The sequence below is a fragment of the Austrofundulus limnaeus genome, unplaced genomic scaffold (genome assembly GCF_001266775.1).
Source record: "Austrofundulus limnaeus strain Quisiro unplaced genomic scaffold, Austrofundulus_limnaeus-1.0 Scaffold0, whole genome shotgun sequence".
Taxonomy (NCBI): domain Eukaryota; kingdom Metazoa; phylum Chordata; class Actinopteri; order Cyprinodontiformes; family Rivulidae; genus Austrofundulus; species Austrofundulus limnaeus.
The window spans coordinates 6536137-6560319 of NW_013952402.1; the positions used below are offsets into that span (position 1 = coordinate 6536137).

Sequence of the window (24183 nt, forward strand, 5' to 3'; positions counted from 1 at the left end):
CTTTTATCGTGCCTAAAAGATTAATTAATGGTATAAAAAAATCACAGAGAAAATCATCACCATAAATCAGATAATGAACAGAAACAATCTTTTCTGTTCGTGATTCATTTGTTGTTTAACTAAGAATGTTTATGCATTTGTTAATCATAATAATAGGCAGTAAAACTTGTTTCTTCACTCGAGGTGACCCCTACACTGCCATCATGCAATTTACCGGTTTGTGAATCTGTTTATATTTCTTGAACCACTAAACATAATTTTATTAAAATCTCAGAAATGACTGAATAACTAATTCATTTTTTGGAGTCAACATCGTTCAAGATGACCGCCACAGCTCAAGTAAAACATTAAAATGACTTTATTTCAGTTGTTTTTACACACTGAGCTACAGTTTAGTAGCTGATCATCATCTCTAATACACACTCCAAGCAGACTGGTTGTTATTTCCATARATATTTCATTTATTATTTAATATTAGTACAAAAATATTATTCATTTTCAACTGAAAACTAATCAGACTCCAGTGAGATATTTTTAATATGTAATTCTTATAACAAACAGCAGGAGGCAGGTTTGACTCAAACGGCTTAGTCAGTAATTCCAAATGTAAAAATCACAAAGCTAAAATTTCTATTTATTGTTCTGTTTAGTCAAAGCCACCATATTTCAAGGATTAGCAAACATGTTACAAAATGAGACAATGACATTCAAAACAAAATGTAGTAATCTTAGCTTGCAGTAATTGTTTTGTTCAGTTGTGACCAAACAACTCCCAGGTGGACAAACTAAAGCTTGCAAAGTCCTGGATTTCKGTGTTTGGCGAAATTTTAAAGAACCTGCACTGAGCCGCGACCTAAATCCCTTCCAGCACCTTTGGGATGACGTGAAACAGCAAYGTGTGAGCCAAATAAAATCAATGGCTGACTTTAGTTGTGCTCTTGTGACCAAATGAGGTTAAAYCTCTGCAGCTTTGGAGGAAAAAAAACTATTTTTTTTAAAGGTCATTATGGAAAAGTGTATTTATAGAAGCAGATTTTTTTACTAAAGACGAAACAATCAAAAGAAATAAACTCTTCAGATGACCACATACTAGAGTTTTGACAGGATTTTTTTTATGTTTAAAATCTTGCTAATTATTTTTCCTCAAAGAAATCATTAAGTTTGCAGTCCTGACTGGTAATAAATAAGGTCATTAACAAAAATAGCACTTAAACTAGGATAAAACCATTCTCTGTTAAACACTTTGCAGGGTTTTTACCTTGTCAGCAGGAGTGAGTCTCGTCCATGGTTTGTCTGCCCTCCGATCATAATCCTTAGCRTCCGTCACCTCCACGTACTCATTAAACCGCAGAATCCTGCGAGCGATGAGCTCTGCCACTGTCGGCCTCACACTCAGCTACACATACAAGTAGAAGGTGGGGAAAATGATAACACATGCAGTTATAACATCAGAGTTTTCAATTTTTTTTAGCTTACAGCTCTCTTTGGATTTCAGCTTAAAATGTTCATTTTTCAAGTTCAAATAGAAATTTCACTTCCACTTTCGTCCAGCAGATGGCATCACAAAAGCACATAAAGCTTCTCTTCCAACATCTTTCATGGCTCAAAGTGGTGCAAAATTCTTATATTAGATATGAATAGTGTCCTTTYTGCTTGTATGGACTTGTTTTTGTTACATTGTGAGGACCATATTCCAGACAAACAGCCTTGTAGGAACCCAATGGTCCTTATGGGGACCAAGGCCCCATGGGTGGGGATTCAGAACCAAGGTGTGAACTGAGTTTAGGTTAAGTTTAGGGCTAGGTAGGTGCTGGGGTGGTTAGGGTAAAGGCTCAGGGTTAGGCTGTAGAAATGACTGGAAAATGAATGGAAGTCAATGCACAGTCCCCATCAGGATAGAAAATTGTGTGTGTGTGTGTGTGTGTTTGGCGTTCAAAGTACCTTTCTTGTGAGTCTCCTTTTAATCTCCTGCTTGGCTTCTTTCTCTTCAGCCTCATTTTTCTCTGCGTGCAGAAAGTTCAGAGTCACTTTACACCTACGCTGTCTACAACAAGTGTCTGCTTTTACCGAACACATGATTTGCTAGATGAAAGCGTGCGCGTGGCTTTGAGAGCAGCGCAGTGGCGATTACCTTTACATAAACATAAACAAAAGGGGGATATGAATGATTCATCAACATTAAACCTGTAATGTAAAATGACACTAGAACACTTTTTGGATGGACAGTACGTAGGTGTGGATCAACAACTTTTGGCAGTCCAGAAACTCTTAGAAGGTATATCACAGATTTAACTTTAAACCGTACAAGTGTCTGTCATAACACAAACAACAGTCTCGCAACTTCTTAGCTTCTTTTTTTTTCCTTTCTCCAAAATGAAAGGTCACACATTTAATGTCAGTGCTGTTAGTCTACTAGATCTGCACACTGAGAAGTGAAGTGTTATCAGTACTGATAAGTTACCAGACCTAAACTGCAGGCTCATTTCCCAAAAGAAGGATCAWATCTGGATTCTATCAAGATTACAATTTTCTGAGGCAGATCAACAAACGGATGATAAAAGCTGCTTAGTTGGAACTTCCATTTACAGGCAAAAAAAAAGATAATCTTGTGATGAGAAGTTTTACCCAAACCTTGTAAAAAACATTATGCACAATCTCATACTTCATTGTAAGATCATGTGAGCTCTTCTCAGCTACTACCACACCTAATTTTAGCTCAATATCTATCAAGTTGACTGCACTGTATACATTTTTATGGTTTCTGTATGAAAGACAGATTAAAGACCAACTTTTGCAGATCTGCCACATGTCTTACAGATCAGATCAGAGCAGATCAGGTAGGAACTATGACTGAGAGCCAAACTAACAAACACTGAGGACTGGAGCAACAACAAAAAAGAAGCAATTTTGTTTTTGTTGTTTTAAACATCTGGTTTCCTGTTGCATTGATCACTTACTTTGTAAAAACTTTCTCCACCAAAATCACCTGTGGAGCTACAAGTGAATGCATGCACAGAAGCTGTTGCAATGCTTCATTACTCTGACCAGTGGAGTTGCAAGAATTGTGCCAGACGTTCTGGGGTTGGTGTACATTTTAGTCATGATTTTTTTTTTTTCATTTTAAAAACAGATGTTGAAAAACACAAAAAGGGATAGCTATTTCATACTGCAAAAAATAGTCAGTCTTTTTATTTTTTGCCAAACTGGAAGTTAACACTGTTGACAAAGGCAACTCAATGCTGAACCTGCTGTGGCATCAAGTTCCTCACCATGGACCTTTTGGAGAAAGGTTTAATGTGCGAAAAGCATCAGAAGCTCCAGGAAACAAGTGTCACATCTGAATYATAAGTGACATAAAAGCTATATCAGCTGACACTTGTTAAAGAATTTAAAATTAGTTAGCTAGATCTCATAATTACAAGAAAAGACAAGGATCTAGGATTCTGAGCAGGTACCAGATGGAACAATATGAGCTACTGTTTTCCACCAGGACGTGTTAGGGTGTGATGCCGAATGCACGAGTGCCCAGACCGAGCTATAGTTTGCCCACCAAAGTTTAATCAAGCCATGACCTGCAGGGTTCACACAGGACTAAGTGTGTCCTCTTTGTGTACGTACAGGCCGTAATACAACGCTGGACATTTCTCTGGGACACCACCCAGTCAGCCTGGGTGCATTTCAGATTCATTAGCTACTTACAGCCATGAAGCATCCTGTGCTGGTTTAATTGCTCCTGCAGGAAGAGAGCCACTTCCAGCATGTCAGAGTGGACTCTTGGCCTGAACAACCCCTGACTTAACATACTTGGGTAATGTCGCCATACTAATATTAATGCCATCACTACCGGTTAAGGAAGCTGACATTAATATGACTGCCGATGTTATGTTTGTGACGAAGCTGAATTACACAGAACTCCTGTAAACTAGTGGATTTATTACCAAACTGGCAGACACCATCCACATTAAGAGACCTCAATATTTTCCAGTGTCTCATTCGTAAAAGCAAATAAAAGCATATTAAATCAGATAGTGCTGTCATTGTTCACTTTTCCAGTATTGTGGATCAGCTATGACTCTTAACCTTTTTAATAAGATCAGAATCTCGTAATTATGACATCTTTTCTCATAATTAGGACATCTTATTTCATAACTATGAGAACAGCCTTTTTTATTTATTTTTTTTGTGAATGCAATGCTCTTCCGTATGGTTAYGCTTTGTTCACACAGAAAGATTTTAAAACTGTGGAACATTTCACTGACCTTCAGACAGGAAATCTTGCCAGACCTCAAGACGCAACATGAGTTCAGAGTGAATAAACATTGCAGACGAGGAAGAAGCAATGGGGATAGTTTGTTGACTACTTTAACAGAGAAAAAACAATTAAAAAAAATACATCTCCAACGTCTCATTCAACAGGCTCGTTTGTGCTCAGGGAGCACCATGCATGCTGTGATATAGGGCCAAAGACAATCCAACATGTTGAATATCCCTGATTTGAGGTCGGAGAGGTCCTGACGTGCTTCCAAGCCGACTGGATCACACTTAAAATACTGCATATGGCAGGAATACCTCCTAAAACTATCTTTTGAGTAATCACAACAACTGAAGCATCCTTAAGAATGTTGGAAGGGAAAAATCAGGCCAAAAACTGGCACAATGTTTTTGCTACGTGAAACTGGCATTGCTAGTTATAAAAGCCCAAACTCCATGGTGTGCCTGTATGAGGTTCAGCCTCGGCCAAATGTGTCTCCATTTCCGGTTTCAACTGCGCTTTCAGAACCACCTTGGCAGATGTACCAAAGCAGGTACAACCGGGTGCTGTGTGCAAACAATCTTGACATCATCAGAGATCTGCCCATTGATTGGCTGAGCCAAGGCAGAACTTGCAAACTCCTACTGGAAATTCTTCCATGAGAGTGGTGCAGGAGACGAGCACATTTAGCGTGAGCTGCACAGARCAATCTGAAATAAGCAGATATACTGGGAGATTTTGGACCAATTGGCTGCCCGTGGCTGTATATGTAGTTATAAACAGTGCCACGCCAAATGAGAAAGATAAGTCATTCTATCAGACGATAAAACCTTCATGGCTTTTCTTTTTAAACCACAATGGCTTAAGTCGCATGCTGATGATCCGCCCACAGAATGAGGGATACACTGACCTGKAGACACACACACACCTGAGCAAAACCAAAGACATGAACCAAATYGTGAGACTTGACAATGGAGAMGGGKCCAAAGTAAAACGTGTTTGTTYATCCCATTATCAGACCATTTAAGGTGGAGCTAGATAAATAGTTTTTAAAAGAAATTAGCTAGACTAGCTATATTAATAAAAACACAGTCTGCAATAGTTAGCTAAAGAAATGCACAAGTAATTTGATGGTATTTATTTACAGGCAGTCGGCTGTTTTTAAAAAGTATTGTAAGTTACTCCACTTTAAATGGTCTGAAAGACTGTTTTATTTTTCTCAAACTGAAAGTTTAACAAAGGACCATATTCCAGTTTTTGGAGTATAAACTAAAAATAGAATTATCTATCCTTTCAATACCCGTTTTTACAATTAAAAAACAATGACAAAAAATAAACAGATACACAGTTTGTGGACTACCAGTCAGAAAACTGTTCCTGTTGTTTAGATCTCCAAACTGAGATCACTGCATTCTACTGCAGGTGTGATGCAGACTACTCGGAAGTCCTTCATACAACCTCGCGTAAAAAAAAACAAACTAAAGTTTAAAATGGTAAAATGATGGAACTACATGTCAGTGTGACACGACACAGGCCAGGAAACGCTCAAGCAGAATGATTCAAGTTGTTTTTGTAATATGACAAACCTAAGCAAACACTATTTCCATCAGAACAGGAACAAAATATTTACCCACAGTAAGTAAGATATTTGTGTCATCTCTGTGAAAAATGAGACACAAAAAGTTCAATCTGAGGAACTGTGGATGACTAAACATATCTCCACGTGCACACACCGGCAAGAAAAATGAGAAAATTATAAACAAAACGATCATAAGCATTATTTGTCTTTGAAACACGTGGAGGAAATGAGTTAGTGTTTTTAATGGKTTTTTTTTCCAAGACTCAATTTATTTATCATTACACAACACGAAATTGTATAACGACATTACAAGACATGACTCCCAGCCAACTCCCATTTTGAGCTCATCATCTGTGAGAGAAGATTCTGGCTGCGCTTCTGATGAGTTTATTTAATCTGTGGTAGCCAAACGTGTCGCAGCAGCCCTGACAATCTCCTGCGTGTTCAGATTTAGGTGCTAAATGACTCAATGCAGACTGCAAATGGTAAAAAAGACTTTCTATCAAACAAAGTTATGAAAAAATGTATAGAATTTGAATTGAGTTTCTTCAACTTTACTTTTTTTGTTCAATAAACTTTGCAAGCATGAACATGGGCACTGTGTTTTAGGTCGTATTCACACTGCACTGTGCCAGACGAACTACACCCTGTGAACAACCTGTTCCCTCCCTCGCCTGTGGTGGCGCTGCACCAAGAACCACTGAAGGAATCAACATGAAAACCTCTGAAAAAGACACAAAATGTAAACAAACATGAAGTAACGTCAGATTTTAGTGGTTGTAGGAATTATTTTTTGTTTTTGGCAAATGTGCCAAACAAARTCTTCAACGAGGGATTCAGCATGAGCGGAAGATGAGGCGGAACCTCATCATATTGTTTTCTGCACAAGGCAGCTGAGACGAACGATGCCATGTAAGGCGGCGCTCACCGAGAAGGACTGCATCCAACTTCACAGCAGTAGCTATGTTTACARGGACATAASAAAYGGATTAAAMTCATTTGGAATAAAAACRCGTCATGTAAACACCCCATTCAGWTTATTCTGATCYGATTCACAGTGTTCCGAATGAATTTGTAATSRGAATGAGAGGAGTGGATTATGCCAAACCTGTTGCAGGTCCATTCTGAGCTCAGAAGACGTTTGTTTATGTTCATCGCRGAGGTAGAACTTTTTTCTGTKTWTGTGTCTTTTTAGGGAAAGTTAACAACTGCRCATGTCAGTGCTTCYATTCTGAATAAACTTGGTGCGTGTAAATGCATGATCRGATTGTGCCCATGTAAATGATACATTTGRATTATTTAATCAGAATWCATTTCAATCCTATCRAAGAATTTTGTGCATGTAAACATAKCTACTGATGTCCACCTTATACAGATATYGAGAGAGGTATTTACAAGATATGAGTAACTTCATTACTATTATTACTCAGAATGCCCTGCATTATAGTCTGCTTCCTGCTTGTGGAGCGGTCTCCAGTCCGCTTGGCGTTCACACATGAAGTTGAACCGCATCAGAGTATGCTTCAACTGAAACGAGACCTTTGTTTGCAGGTGCACCAGAGTTCGATTTTTTGGTTCGAATCATAGTTTGATTATGCGTTCACACCTCCCCAAACATCCTGGAATTTCCAGGCAAACAAACTAGTTTGATTAAAGCAAAGAACAGKGCTGGTTTGAATGCACCCTAAGTGTCTAAGGTAACCTCCAACAGGACRGATRTATCGCGTCACTCTTCAGTTAAACMGCTCATTTCAGAAACTTACGCTTAAGGATGTTCCTYTGCTCCAGCTCCTCTGTTGTGGGTCTTTGGCTCAGACTCCTAAAACAACAAAAATACGTTCTCATTTAAACAACTGAAATATTTTACTGACAACATTATGTAGAAAAAAAGTATTCCAGCGTAGCGGCATTTGTGATTCATTTCACACCTATTTGTTATTAACAATGATACAAAGGCAGTTTGCCATCAGTCTTTGGTTTTAAGAGTGACTTCAGCACTGAGTTTGTGCATGGTGTCATTTGTACTCTTACACCACCCACAGCCGCATTAAAAAATAATTAACAATCTGTTATTACCAAACAGCTAAGCCAAAATGAACGATGACAGGTAACACCTGCCCACACTTTCACAGCATTCTCATGTGCACCTGACTAGTTTGGAGCCTATCTGCTGGCGGAGCTCGTGTCGCTCCGTCTCGGAGCTCCGGGGCAGAATGTTCTTCTCTTCCAGCTCTTTCTTGCTCGGCCGGTTGCCAAGCTTAATGTTCAGCGTGTCTCGCCGACGGATCTTGCTGGCCAGAGAGCCTAAAACAGAAAGGGAGAGGGATGATTAGAAACAGGATTTATGAGGCTGTGACAAAAAGAAACAACTGAGATACGGTAGATAATATTAAATCATCAAAGAAAATTAACAATACCAACATAGCATCTTAGTTGCAGGTTTACGACTAACCTCTCCTAGCTAAAAGGCACAAAATTGTAAATTATTTTAGCATCATTTGTCAATTTTCAATTGGAGAATTTTACACTCACATGGACAAACCATCTAGACWAAAAGCTTAAAGGGATCCCTGATTAGTTGTAAAATTAGACTTTATTTGATAAATATATATTTTAACTGTAAAATAAAGACTGTAAAAATACTGTAGGCTTTTTAGTTTTGTAAATATTTTAAATACTGTAGGCTTTTTAGTTTTGTAAATTTTTTAAAATATGTGTTAACACGGACGGAGCCATTTTATTTACACACAAAGTATTCTGGGTAAATGATGACGTGGATAGGTCCTCAGTGCGAGGCTGCTAGCGAGTTWTATCCACCCTGAAGGTTAATCTTGGACAATATCTGATGATTGGCTCTTTTAAATGAAATCAGAGAGCGTTGACAGAGAGGAGAAGGTAGAAATGACTCAGCCTGTAACTGAAAATATAGATGGAGGACAACAGAGCTGCTTCATGGAAGAAGAACCTCAGCTTAGCCTGTTAGCCTTCGCGTTAGCGCCAACTCTATATTGTATATGTATTAGCTCAGCGCTAGTGCAACAAACTAACAAGSTAAACTGAGGTCCTCCATCYATATTTTCAGTTGCAGSCTGAGTCATTTCTACCTTCTCCTCTCTGTCAACRCTCTCTGGTTTCATTTAAAAGAGTCGATCATCAGATATTGTCCAAGATTAATCTTCAGGGTGGATATAGCTCGCTAGCAGCTTCACACTGATGACCTATCCACGTCTTCATTTACCCAGAATGCTTTGTGTGTAAATAAAATGGCCCCGTCCAAAAGTATAAAAACTAGTATAATAAAAGTAGATAAAACTGAACATAAAACTGAGCATCCTACAATATTTTTACAGTCCTTATTTTACAGTTAAAATATATGTTTATTAAATAAAGTCTAATGTTACAACTAATCATGGATYCCTTTAATTATTTAAGGGGGAGAGGGTATTATGTATTCTCCAGGCACATAGTTAATTTCTATACCACAATCGAGTAACTATGTTTTCTTCAGTGATTACGAAAATGCTCTATCAAAAATAAATTGGACATTGCATCATAGCCTAGCTAAACATCTTGAAATTGGCCTCTGTCTCTTTAAGAACCTCCTACTGTTTCTGACGCTCCCACTTCAGCACATGTTCACAACAATGCTTCATGCCGTTTTTTGTGTCATTTTTTTTGATAATACAGTATATCTCCCAGTCATCCTATCACACATATACATCAATGCAAAGCTATTTTTTGCAAATAAACTATAAATATAGATCATTATGAATCTATGTTTTGCAATGAAGTCATAAACATCAACCATTTTTAAGATACGTTTTGCTAGGTTGTAGTTAGTTTTGAAATCATTTTCAATAAAAATGACCTGTTCTTAATTTCTTTAAACAAATGTCTATTTTCATTCATTTGAGCTTATTTGTGACAATGTTGCATAATTTTTTTTAGGAACCATGAACGCCTTACTGTTTTCATATTCCTCTTCCTCCTCCTCTTCTTCATCATCGTCCCGGTACAGGATGGGCCCATCAGAATCAGAGTCACTAGTCTGGACATCCATCGGCCTGTTGGGGATAATGGTCACCTCAGCGTGCTCCGTTTTTACGCTTGGACCTTGTGGCTTTTCTGCATTGCCCTCCTCCGACCTGCAGAGGTCAGAAACAGGCTGGCGTGAGCACATGTGTTTTGAAATATCAGTTTTTATTCTCCAACACACAAGAATACATTGACCACAGAATAATTTTTTTTAAAAAAATTACGTCAACCTGTGAAAAATCATGCCTAAGATGTCTCATTTAAGAAATAATCATGCAACTTCAGTKGAATGCATAATAAACTAATAAAAACTGAGACACAGATAGGGAAATAAAGAATTTAAGGAGACAAACTTGCATGTCCCAACTAGATTTTTACCTCAGGCCGTTCGCTATACCACACTCTGTTTCTCCTTTCTTCTTAACGTCTTCCTCCTTTTCCTGTTTCTCCTGCCGTGTGCCCACGTCTGTCTCTCCCTCTGTGAAGGATGTGTCCTCTGTAGCCATGTTGATATGGGGGGGCTGGACTGTGGTTTCAGCAGCAGCCCCTTTGTGAGTCTCTTCACCTGAAGTCGAGCTATCGGGAACTGGTTTCAGCTCCAGATCAGGTTTAGAAGCAACCTGACTTCCCTCTGCCTCATTTCCCGAGGCTTTAGATGAAAGTGGCTTGTTGCCTGAGGGAGGTGGTGAGGGTTTTAACTTCCCAGGCTGACTAGGAGTCTCTGTGGAATCTTTTTGAGGTACGGAAGAAGAAGTCTGAGTGTCTGATTTTCGGCCGGCCTTTGCCTCTGCCCGGTCAGGCTTTGCTGCAGCAGCGGTGTCCTTAGGCGCTCGAGAACGAGGTGCAGTCGAGGAGACGGGGGTCGTTTTCGTTGTGGATCCCGTCTTCTTTGGATTTGAGGATTTGGCTGAGAAAATAAAAGAGAAAGAAAATATTTTAAAGTGTTTGAGTTGTCTTAAGACAAGCAGGTTGCATATAAAATATAAAGCAGTATTAAAGTCCCACCAATAAATCCCTGTCCAAACAAATGTTTTTTTTCCCCTCAGTCAGCTTTATGTCAATGTGCAGAGGCAATTTGTGTTACTAAAAAGGAAAGAAAAAAGGTTGGTGGAAATTTTAGATGTTGTCCAGCTGGAGAGGAAGGCTGCACTTTGATTGACGTATGTCCCATCGATGGTGTGGAAGTGAAAAAAATAAAACTGGAGCAGAAACGGTGTTCTTAGCAGGACTGTTTAAAAGCCTTCCAGGTAATCAGTTACATARCCCAAAAAACTGATAATAGTGGTACACTCCTTGTGTTAAATGTTGCTCGCTTAAAAAACTAGACAAGCCGATATATGTTTGCAAACTGTTCAAAGAGACTGCATTCCGTCCATTAACATGTTAGAAAAGACATCAAATATTTAAAATGTTACAATAAAACACATCCATCATAGTTATCAGTCCATCACAAGGTGTTAACACGAGCAGTAGCCATAAACCTTCACAGATGGTCATAATAAATGCTTTACTATTCAAAATACATGTCTCKTTGTGAACTGCAGATGGAAGCTGAATAACCCCTTTGAAGGCACAGGGAGAACAGAAACCACCCTGCTGTGAGATGAAGAAAGACAACGACATAAACACAGCCAATCACAGCTTCTGTGTGAAAAGCTTGATTTTAGYTCCTAGCTCTTCCAAAAGGCTTTTTACTATAGTGATTGGTGAGCTGATTGGTTAAAATGCCTCTACAGGGATTAGAAGTTTATTTTTATTCCAAGAATCTCAAACGAACATCTTAGCAGGCCATATCTAAACGTTTAGTGGTAATGTAGACGTTAGACCACAAAATGAGCCATTTCAGAAAGTGCGGGAGCATTCTGAGAGAGAACATCACTTTAGCTCCATCTTTAGCATCGTTCTGAATTATGTCAAAAACCAAAATTTACACAAGCAATGATCTGTAATGACCCCTTTCATTAACGGACCACGCAGTGTTTATGCAATCCACTACATATTTGCCCCGAAACACTGACGCGTTGTTAAACTGTGTGACAAACACAAAATACCTAAACTAAAACTGAATGAAGCAGCTCTTCAAGTGTCTGTGTGGCGGCTTTGTGTGCTGGCTAAAGCAGCCAGAGGAAAAGAATGAGCATGAATGAGCTATTCAGACAGGAATGAAACAACTTCGGTGCCGCTTATTGGTAGCTTTAAATTGCAGAAAAGTCTAAATCGGTGGTACGATGAGCTCAGGGTTGCATCTTTTGTCCATGCTGTATGTTAAACATGCTGACTGGGTAAAGGGTGAGGAGCATGCCCTAACACTATTACATGAAAAATCACACCAATATATTAGAGAAAAAGCCATGCAGAACTCTTTACTCAAACTCGTGCTCTCTCTCTGTCTCATACACAAATAGAAAAGACTCTTATTTACTTCTGCTTTCTCATAAAACAAAGATTATAAATGAAGCACTTGTAGAGTTATGCGACTGGTAATCCCCCTCTAACAGAAAGGAAAAGAAAACCAAGGTGGGGAAGCACTCCTTTGTATCACAATGAACTAATGTACAGAACAAACATGCATTTTTGGTTACTGAAAACAATATGAACACACAAATATAAGTTCTAATTCATCCAGAAATTAAAATATATAAACAATTTTTGCTGTTCATTACAGAGAGAAATCTGAAATACTTAATTTCAGAACCAGCGTAGAATTGGTGAAGCTCTATTAAAGGAGACGTATGCTTTTAAATCCTTCGTTTTCACTTTTCATTTAGTTTGGGTCTATATACTGTTAAGCAGAACTACAATGCATTGGTCTGAATTCCTCCTCATTGTAACTCCACAAGCCCCTCTTTCATCTCTTTTTTGAGGTGTCTCTCACATCAACTTGTTTTGAGGCTGTCTCTTCAAATCCAAACAAGGTGCTTCACCCCCAGCCAGCTTCCAGAAAGGTCCACTCCAGTTTGATAGAGCAGTTATTATGACTATATCGTGGAACAGAAACTTTTTATTTACAAATGAATAAAAAAAAAACATCAACACCATGCTGGAGCCAGAGTCTGAGGAGTATGAAAACATCCCAATTGTGGTTGGAAAGTTCAGACCTTTTTTGGTAATTTTGTCACAAATGTGACGTAAAAGTTGAGAAAATGTCAGAAAATAGAGAAAACTAAACGGGTTGAAAAATATGACCCAAACAGCACTGGGAGAGACTAAATTCAATTTATTTGCACTCCTAGAGATTCCAAGACAACAAAATGCATTTGCCAAAAAAGTGGATTTTGCATAGTATGTCCCCTTTAACAGAATTTTTTTTCTCTTCACTCGGTGAYGCAAACATATTTCATTCACCATGCAGGAAGGCAGCAACATTTAAGACCAGCAGGCTGAATTCCCGACCAAGTGAACTTACCAGCCCCTCGACCTGTGGTGTTAGTGTGCCGTGAGTTAGATTTAGCCTGTGTGGACRGGACGGTCTTGCCTGTCGTTTTAGTGGTCTTTTTAGCTCCTGGGGCACCTTCTTTGTGCTTTGTTGGGGTGGCGGTGCCACCAGTAGGTTTGGTAGTAGTGGGCATGGTGGCACTTTGTTGTTTTTGAGCCAGAGCTTCCCGAGGTCGAACCTGGTTCGTCCGGGCAGCAGGTTTAGTATCACACTTCTCTGAGCAAGTTAGAGCAAGGAGGAAGGAAAAGTGAAGTAATAAACAGATTTTAAAAACAGAGAAACTGAAAGCAAGAAAAGAGACGCTTAAACCGGCATGCTGACAACCAGTAGCTTTGAAAGGTAAAGGAAGACAGAGCTGGGGATGATAAACGAGTTGTGCAGATGATGCGCACCCATTAACCTTCCCCACCCCCAGCGTTACCGTATCTGTTGCTGTACTGTCAGAGTTCTCTCCCTTTGCCTTTCTTATTATTGACAAACAAATTGCTCCGAGTTCGATGCTAACAGGATCGAGACGAAAACAGCACAACACTTAAGCAGCATCGCTCCGAAGAGCAAAGGCCTGTGGGAGTGGGARGCATTATGGGAAGGAGATCCAGCTCAGAATGAGGATAGCTGCTGCAGGCTGATGTAATGGCAACATCTATTTGAACAGATTAAATTTGCTCATAAATCCCTCAGCGAGTTTAATGCTAGCCAGAAAACTGCTGCAGATATGCTGCAAACCATTTAAAGGAAGGACTTCATAACAACTAAAAGAAGCATGCAATATTAAATACTACTATATAAAAATATTTGAACTTGCTGCCCAGCTGATTTAACAGTTTATACTCATTATAAAGCAAATATTCAATGTCAAGGAACAGCCAAGTTTGCCTGATCTGAGACAACCTTCATTGAAAATATTTTTTAGATAGAATATATCTACAGGGGAATTCTAAAAATACAAATAGGAGGACATTCGTCCAACCAGGACAGAGATTTGAACAGAAACTGATCCAAAAAGTACCTGTTGTTTTCCCCTTGGTGTTAACTGGACCAGTGGCTTGTTCCTCCAGGGGGGTTTCAGGAGACTGGATGTCCACTTTGACTTCCTCTGGAGTCAAACTGGACGTGGCATGTCCGTTCAAATTTTCACTGATGATTGGTTCATCTGAGAAGGAAAAAGAAAAAAAAAAACAAGAAGTTTACACTCCTGTGAAATGTTCTGCATTGAGTTTGATAAAGATGTAAGGTTATTGAAGCACACTTTAAAGGATTAGGAACTGAAACAAGTAGTGCTTTGAAGTGTATTAAAGTGGACATATTTTAAATTCCTCTTTTTCACATTTAAACCATTCAGTTGGGGTCTATATAAAGTGGAACTGCAACGCTGAACTCCTCCTTATTGTAACTCCAGAAGCCCCTCTTTTACCTTAGTTCTGAGACGTGTCTCAGATCAACTCATCTTGAAATAGGAAAATTTTATTTTATAAATTGAATAAAAAGATGTCATTGAGTACGTGTCTAATTCAACACCCCGCACCCCAAATCCCATTTTTTTTTACTTAATTAAAAATGTAAAATAGTGCCAAAAAAGTGTATTTGCATGACATGTGCCTTTTGACTCCACTAAAATAAAATAAATTATTCTGACAAACCTTGTTCAGGAATGAGAACTCCTTTCTTTATGAGCTCCTCTCTTGTTTGTCTTGTAGATATTTTTCTCTCTAGAACTGAAACAAACAAAATGAAAATGAGGTGGATTTTAAACACATTAAAGAGTTGTGATGTGGTCTTTGGTTTTTTGGTCTTGCAATGATTTTTATGTTCTTTGCATCTCTTTAAACCACCTTCTACTCTTATGAAATAAGCATTATTTAATATTTTGTGTGGAGGAAGCATCCTTAAAACACTTTCGATCATGTAAACCTGCCAGAAGAAGAAAACCCAAGTTAAAGAAAAGTTTGATTGAAAAACAAATTTATCTAAATTGTCCCAAAAAGAAAATAAAAAAGGTACAAACCTTATATAAATATGAAGAAAGCATCAGCAAAGATGGAAAAGACTCTTTGCTTTTTGAATTTTTTTTTTTCAAACTTTTAGTTTCCAAACCAGCAGCTCAAGAATTAATCAGCGAGAGTTCCAAACAAACCTTTGAATTGTTTACTTTCAAAGCTTTTTTTGGACCTACACCGCTCTGATTTAGGTTTAACAGTGCACACAAATCCAAAGAGACAAGCCGTGACATTGTCCAGACACTTGATTGAGGAGAACAAAAATCAGCAACCGTTCCTCGGTTTGTCTTTATCGCTTTAGCAGCCACACACACACACAGAACGCCCTACCTCTGGAGAGATCCTGGAACTTGTCGCTGGTTTTCTTCTTCCTCCATTTCCAGGGTTTAAAGATTTTTCCCAGTGATGACAGCTTCCCTCGCTGCTGTCGAGACCCCGGAGCATTCTGGGTATTGGTGGCGTTGTCTACAACCACGTCACAGCTGGCCACAGATGATTTCTCCAGGCCGTCAACTAAAACACAAAAGTGCACAATTTTATAAGCAGGGAACTAAAGCGCATCTGTAATTAACAAAGTAACAACTGTTTAAAAATAAATTAATATCCTCTGCAATATGATCCTTTTCAGACCTTTAAGTGAGACAAATCCATATTTTGTTGTTTACCAAAAAAAAAAAAACACAAAGAAACAAGTCAATACTTTGTTGATTGGTTGGCTCCAACAAGCTTTGACAGATTGTTGATGTCAATAATAGATGCTGGTGGCCATTTGCAACTCAATATAAACTGACGAACATGAACTGAAAAATCACCAACAAGGAGCAAAAAGGTCTCAGAGGTTTTTTTTTTTTTTTTTACTGATGAAAATAGATCAACTCATAGTTTATCTGCTTATTTTGCGGTATATTTATAGGGGTGCACCAATATCCTTAATTTTGGGTGAGCGGCTGATACCTACAAGAGAAGCCAAACTTATGTACCTCAGCAATCAGTGACTGCCGCCTTTTGCTTTGCTGTGAGAGAAGTCTGTTATCCAGTTAAAACAAGTTTGTATTGTTTCAAGGGTATCTTTCAATGCTTTTCAGTAAAATAAGATTGGAACATTGAAGGTGTATTGTTACCTTACAACACCCGACAACATCAGTTATGACAAAACAAAAATTGGTTGAAATCGGTAGGTCAGGCTTTTTAAAATTTGGTGATAGTTCAGGAAACTACAATAGCTGCACACTGAAATATTTCTGTTTTTTTATTGGACTTATCTTCTGACTACAAATATAAGAGATACAAGGCTTCAAGGAAGTTTTATTGTCATTCGCGACACACAAACATGTGGTGGAACGAAATTCTGTACCCAAGGTCCCGGTCTATCCAAAACAAATGTAGATAATAGAGTAAAAACAATTTAAAAAATGCTCCAAAGATTTCAAAATTTTTACAAAAAAAGAAAAAAAAGAAAAAAAGATATACTGGACATGGGTTTTTACGATGTAAAAACAAGTGTGCATTGCCATGTAGCATGTCATTGCAGCATGGCTTTGCCTGCAGCACTGGACTTGCAGAATGAAGTGTGACCAAGTTCAAATGTGTTTTCTAATTATTATCAGTCAAACACCTGCCAAGTTAGCAGGTGTTTGTAATTAGGGTAATTGTGTGACAATATAACAAACTGAAATTATGTAGTTTTATTGAAACAGTTTGTCCATAGCTGGGATTGAACCCGGTTCTCCTGAATGAAATCCCACAGTGTTCACCATAACACTATAGGAGCTGTGGCAGAGGACAATCCCAGGGCTTGGATTGTATGTGTGCAGAAAGAGTTTACCTTGCCAATACAACTATTGACACTAAACTGCATAACATTACAAAAATAGAGCAGTATTAAGACAATATAGTAAAACATCAAAATACAATCATATTAGTACTGTAAACACTGAACTACTGAGTTGAAATATTAAACTATGATGCCTTACCAAGTTGAGTACAGCATGGGACAGTATTGGACCAACAAAAGGCTCCATTGACTGCCATTATAATTCATTAAACATTAATATTTCATAAACTATGTTTTACAGGCACCAAAAGGCATAGCCATCATTTGGCACAGGAGCTTTAAGATATAAATTACAATGGCAGCTCTAGGACAAAGTATGCAGGAGGAGAAGCATGGCAAAGTTGAGATGACTTGGATGGGAAACGAATCACAATAGTGTGCATTGCCAATGCAATGCACACTGAAAATGTGTGCAACAATGCCAGAATTGCAAATATGCGTGGATTGAATGTGAATACAAAAAGGCCTACATTAAAGAAATGGATATCACCCACTGTCCTCTGCGCCAGAGTTCTGAAAAAAATCTCCTTTTTATTAAGAAATGACAAAGTTGGAGCTGTGTTGGTTAAAATGACAATATGTATAATTAAATACTGAGAGATGTTATGCTCCAAATGTGTTGTGAATGACTCAGCTACTACAACATCAAATTTAGCTCGGTATCTGTAAACTGACAGGGTTAGAGCCATTTTGGTCTTGTCTAACATTAATTATTCGTAGATGTACATCCAATGATTACATTCTGAAGGTTGTGTTTAAAATTTCTCCAGTGGTTTTGGGTACATTTTTGTATCAGAAACACAAACACAGACACGAGCAAAAACATTACCTGCCATTGCCTTTCAGCAACAAAAACACAGCAATTAAGAATGAAGGGATGGAAAAGTGTCGAGCAGAGAATCAACGAGGACACGCTCTCTTACTCATGCAAACACACACTTCCTGTTCCTGTGCCGATATCAAATCACAACAATAGGCGCAGTTTGGTGGCTGCTGTGGGGCCTCTAATGCTGGGAAAAATCAGTAACAGCAATCATCACCATTAGACCAACTTTAAAACCTCTAGTGTAGGGTACAAACTGGGACAACAGGTCTGCTACTGAAAGACAGAGAGGAGCACAGAAACAGTTCACAGGAGTAAATGGCAACATATTGATTTTAAAGAAGAGGTAAAAAAATTTGAATAGAAAAAAATCAAAATAAAGGTTACATGCTTCCATTTTGTTTCATAAGTAATTCTTATGTTCTCTTATTCACAGAGACCCCACTTTATCACAAGGTACTTTAGGAAAGGGAAGAACTGAGACTCAAACATGATGTAGCAAGACAGGAAATCTAAACTCTGCTCTGCTGACTCATGGAATACAGAACAAATATGTTCAGATCAAATTCACTGACTGAGCACAAAAAACTTTCAGTCATTTCAAAGGTGGGGGGTATTACGCAAACATTTTGGACTTTTTGGAGCTTTTATCACGTTACAATCACGTTACAATGTCATTCCCTTTGACTCATACATGTAGTAGCCATAAGGAGCTGCCTAAACACTTGCTGGTACAAAGCACCGCCTGTGTGTACATAGCTCCTCCCTGAAGCTCAACGCCCAAATGAGGTCCCGCCCCAGAGAGCACCCCTCCCCCACACAGCTGTACCACTAGTGGCAGCAACAATTAGCCAACACCTGGTGGAACTGCACCAGTGCTTTTCAGATTTAAAAAATGCCTTCATCGAGGAAATGTATTTTTGGATACCAAGGAGACTACCCTCTTACAATGCTTCTACGAAAGTTGTAAACAGCATGAATGTTGTTGTGAACATGTGCTGAAGTGGGAATGTAGGAAACGGTAGGATGTTCTAAGAGACAGAGGCGTTTAGATAGGCTATGTTGCAAAGTCAAATTTATTTTTGATCTATACAGCATTCTCATAACACCTGAAGGTAACATTCAAAGAAAAAGCCAGTAGCTTTTTGGCCTTTAGTCCAACTTTTTTCTCAAGTTCAAATTGGTCAAATTTTTGTTAACATTTTGTAAAGGCATGCACGCAAAATGTCAGTGTCACTGAGTCATTTACATCTAACATCTGCTTCTCACATCAGGACTTAGAGATCTATAAAATTGGAATATTTTTAAAACACAGCTACTATTTTCAGTGATCTTAAAAGGTTGAGGTCATTAAGTTCCTTTGTCAACTCTAATAAAACAAAGTGTCCAATTCAGAGAAGAAACCATCTCTGTGTTATCTAATAAACATTTTATTAAAATTTGTCAAAGTTGAGTAAATGTGAGTTTTTCTAAAGTATTATTTTTGGGGTGTAAAAATGAATAATCTGTAATCAGGAGTTCTGATTGTTTTTTTTTTTATTTTAAATGAAACAAACTTTGGAGTTTTAGTTTGATTAATTTTATGTTAAACATTTTTGTGAAGACACACAAACCACATTACAGTGTTTTAAAGTGAAAACGATGGCTAAAATCCACCTAAAATGACTCGACTCCATGATGCCAGATCAGATTTCACGCTGAGGCACTTTATTTTAAAAGCTAGTATGAGTCATGGTTTGGATATATTGCTGATGTAGAACTGATGTATGATTGAAAACATGACTTTTAACACAAAGAATAACATAGTAAAATTACACAAGGCAGTAATGTACTAGTTAGATACATCACAAATGGGAAAAGATCTAAAACTTCAGTTATCCTGTATGTTGCACCATTTATTGTTTGGCACAGTGTGAAATTACAAATACAACGTCTTGTGACAAAGCCAGAATGTTTTCTTTTTCTCAGAAGTTACAGAAGAGACATGTGTTGAGGAGGAGGGGAAAGGGAGAGGCTTCCTTCCTTCACTGCAACCCACCAGGGAGAGAAGAAGTAGACGTCACAAACGGAGGAAGAGGGATGGGGAGGGGGAAGCGGGGAGAGAAAGAGGGGGAAAAAATAGAGAAAAGCAAATAAAAGGCGGTGAAAATGGTGAATATTACGGAGGAGAAAAATGTACTGCTAAGACAAACAGCAAGAAAGATTAAGGATGAACGAGGCAAAAAGAGGTGGTGGACATTTGAGATTTGAAGGCCTGAACTTGGTGTTAGCTCCAGTTTTAACACTTAGGTCATTTCTTCCAAAACTAAAACCTGGCAAACCACAGCGCAGCTACACTTACTGCACTGATACAGCAGCGGCCCAGTGACAAGTCAAACAGGAAGTTGTAGCCGAACTGTGTTTTAATGTAGCCTAAAGGAGGGCTCAAGGGTTATCAGTTTGATGTTGATATTCTTTCACTGGGATCCTGATAGGAACACTTCCCTTCCAGCTTTTAGCGCTGTGGATTCAGCATTTAAAGCACACCACAACACTGTTGTATAATCCATAATGCAGCCATCCAGAGCGTATTCATCATTATAATGGACTCAGGTTCCTATACAAGTCAGTTAAAGTCAACTACAAAACAGTCTGGGTTTAACTTTAAATGCTGACACCATAAAGGTCCGGTTCTTTATGGTGCTGCATCAATACTGTACATAAAATGAATGAAAGGGCCGCGTTGACTTTAACAATACAGATTGTAAGAAAAATTACTGTAACCAAGATAAAATGTAAGAATTTAACGTTTTTGTAAGGTTGTGTTAGGCATTGAACATAGAAGTCAGGCAAAACATTATGAACATGAATAAAATTGCAATACTGTTTCACAATTTTTGAGTGATAAAAAATGCAATTTAAAACTCATCAGCGTAATCAGTAAAAATGTTTTATTTGCACCTTTATAAATGGTGACAAGTCATTTTCTGTCAGAGTTTACTGAAGATTTTAAGCTATCACATCAAAAAGCTTGAACATAAAGCTAAAATTTTACTGTCACTTGTGAGTTTTTGTTAATTGATGTCCTTTTACAGGAAAAGTACACAGAAGTGCTGATGAAACGAATTAATGTCTAAAAGGAACTGATCACATGATCAATCAGCTATTTCTTCCTTAAGTAAAACACACATTGTCAGTACTTTGGATGGTAAAGAATAATTAGAGAAAAATCTCATTTTTTGTTAGACTATTGTTTAGACCAGTGTTTCCCAAAGTTGGGGTCGGGACCCAAAGTGGGGTCCCGAAACATCAAGGTGGGGTCCTGAAAAGATTTTCTGAATTAATGACATTTTTGCCCTTAGTTGTTACAAAGGAGTGAGGTTAGTRTATTTAAAATGGATAAATGTAGTATAAAAATATTGTTACTATGCCCATGTTTAGCTGACCTGATACAAATGTTTATCATCCAAAAACAGTTGGGGGCACAGGTCTCTGCTACTGTTATTTTGTGGGTCAAAAGCTGAAAAGTTTGGTAACCACTGCACTTTGGTTCCCAAAGTTGGGCTTGGGACCCAATTATGGGTCATGAAGCACCTTGGATAATCTCCAGAAATCAATTTAAAGGGTGATAAAGTAATTGCTGATGTAATATTTTCCCTATAACTATTACAAAAACACAAAAAAGTATAAATAAGTATTTATATTTGTGTATAAGCTCTTTAGATCGTCAAAAATCCTGTGTTTTTAGGGTTATTAACAAAGCGTGTGTACTCAGACCAGTAATATTTGGGGTCACAAGTTTTTGCCATGGATATTTTGTGGGTCAGAGGATAAAAAGTTTGGGAACCACTGGTTTAGACAACTCATCAAATAGGAGCACCCCATTACAAACCACCATTAAACCAGTGGAAGCATTCCTCCTCCTTACTTTTCATTGGTGTATAAAAACAACAAACAAGTTAACTTCAGTAACATTTTTTAAATTTTGCTTAACCAACGTTATGAAACAGTTGTGCCTTTGTGAAAACTTACTTCCGCATTTACCCCACCTCATGTGATTTGGGTTTTATTAACCCAAAAAGCAAGCAGGGTTCCCTTAAAATTCCAAACTCTGGTTTACATTTTTCTTTTTTTTATGTCAAAACACTTGTAAATGTTTTATAATATACCAAGTCTATACAGAAAAGTGTTGCTAGTTTTAACTTATGTATTTTTTTCCTAAACAGAAGATGGTTTGATCAAAATTGATAAAACCCTTCCACCCCAACATGCAAAATCAACTCAAGTAGTTACCACGCAAAGGCCTGTATATTCATGTCAACTAAACTATTGAAATCATTTCCTTGTGCTGAAAATATAAATATTATAAAAAGGGTATTCAAAAAATTCTGCATGCTCTAATTCATTTCCTGGAAGTTGGTAACTCTAGTTGTATATAAAACAAAGAAGACATTGTGGTGATTATGTTCAGTTTTTAGCAAATGTAAAAAAAAAATACTTCCTTTATATTTTTAGTTTAATTTAATTTAATTTTTTAAAGAAAAGACAATTATGAAACACTATGTTTCTATACACTGTAAGAGCTTGAAGGAAGAAATCCAGGAACAAAATTTGATTTGAACTCCAGAAATGATCCATATCACTATTTTCTGACACGCTAATGCTGCGTTCACACCGAACGCGATTTCAGCTTCAAAATCGCAGCCAACACTGAAGTTGGTCGCTTGTGCACTTTGAGGTCAGACGCAGGACAGCTCTTGAAGCGCTGCACGGCAACAGCCTCCCCGCCCCTCCCTCCTCTGTCGGGCTCTGTTTAATGTCGGACGAGGAAGTACTTTGCTTTATTTACAGAGAGCAAGAGCATGTCACGTTCATCAGATAATTAATTCATAATTAATTCACCAGATAATTCAGAGTAGAGGCTCACAGCTCGCTTTCAGGACTATTTTTCCAGTCTGATGAGCCGCTGCCATGCATTGGTGCAGAAATCTCCTGTCAGGACACGACTGCAGGCACTCGATTTCAGCTAAAGAGCTCCTCTCCATCTGTTTCAGGTTAGTGGACATCATTCAGTAAACTGTCCCGTCGGGAAATATGTCGCTACGTCACACAGTGGAGTCTCTCTGATTGGTTGACATGGCGCGTCGAGCTGCAAAAGTTCAGATTTTCTAACTTCAACCATTTGCGCCTCAGCGCGTCAAACGCTCAGATCGTTCAAATTGCGCTGCTCTAATCGCGCTTGAGGCGCCGCAGCACTTCCCGATGCTGATTGAAGCACGTCCACCATAGATTTTGCATGTAAACCTGATGCTCCTGAAGCTGAAATCGTGTTCGGTGTGAACGCACCATAAGGATTTGATTATTAATGTGTTTCTTTTATTAGTCAGTAAAATAATCATCAGATTAGAAAAGTTCCACTTTAAGTTTGGAGCTCTATGAGCTCTTTGACTTGGATAAAATCTAAATATCTGCAACATGTCAAATGTCCACTAGATGTTTAGATATTTATGAGGCCTTCTCAAACATAAGCCTGACTGAATGAAGTCATATATTTGTTTATTTTTCCACATTTTAGTTTCCTAAATACATTCCACCTCTTGTTGACTGTAAACTAAAAGTAAATGGAAAATATGGTCATGCAGTCATTTTAATCGATGGCTTTGTACAAGAAAACAAACTTGTTAAAGCTTTAATCTGCTTCTCTTTAGCCTAATTTAGGACAAAGTGGTGGATAAATTAGACAAATAAAGAAGGCCTTCATTCCAAAGTCATGCTACTTTTCATGTGACTTTTTTTTTATTTATTTTTACATAAAAACACTATATACTTTACGTGATGTTTAGGTAATGACACTCAGATTTCACCTGCTTGTCCTTTATGGTCAAATGCACTTCCTGGTAGTTTCAGACAACTCTTGTCCTTGGCTAATCAGATGTGGGAATAAACCTTTTAAGCAAGATGATGGGGTGCCTCCCACCAGTAAATAGCCTGAAGCCTCTGTTTCAGTGTTGTCAGATATAAGACAGACAGCTAGAGTCTATACCAGTGGTTCCCAATTTTTTTTATCTTCTGACCCACAAAATATCCATGGCAAAAACTTGTGACCCCAAATATTACTGGTCAGAGTACACAAACTCTGTTAATAACCCTAAAAACACAGGCTTTTTGACAATCTAAACAGCTTTTACACAAATATAAATGCTTAGTTACACTTTTTTGTGTTTTTGTAATAGTTATAGGGAAAATAT

The 24183-nt window shown here is 38.1% G+C and overlaps 1 protein-coding gene across 1 annotated transcript in view; it reads right to left on the reverse strand.

The window, feature by feature from the left end:
- The window catches only part of phactr2 (phosphatase and actin regulator 2), a 59910-nt gene that overhangs the window by 6083 nt on the left and 29644 nt on the right, over nucleotides 1–24183 (reverse strand). Inside the window, exons 2-11 of the mRNA XM_014013203.1 lie at nucleotides 15630–15812; nucleotides 14943–15017; nucleotides 14312–14455; nucleotides 13273–13518; nucleotides 10245–10773; nucleotides 9798–9976; nucleotides 7979–8135; nucleotides 7595–7650; nucleotides 1942–2003; nucleotides 1259–1396 (exon numbers count right to left, since the gene is read on the reverse strand). Of these exons, the coding sequence (XP_013868657.1) occupies nucleotides 1259–1396; nucleotides 1942–2003; nucleotides 7595–7650; nucleotides 7979–8135; nucleotides 9798–9976; nucleotides 10245–10773; nucleotides 13273–13518; nucleotides 14312–14455; nucleotides 14943–15017; nucleotides 15630–15812 (1769 nt within the window). The remainder of the gene's footprint in view (nucleotides 1–1258; nucleotides 1397–1941; nucleotides 2004–7594; nucleotides 7651–7978; nucleotides 8136–9797; nucleotides 9977–10244; nucleotides 10774–13272; nucleotides 13519–14311; nucleotides 14456–14942; nucleotides 15018–15629; nucleotides 15813–24183) is intronic.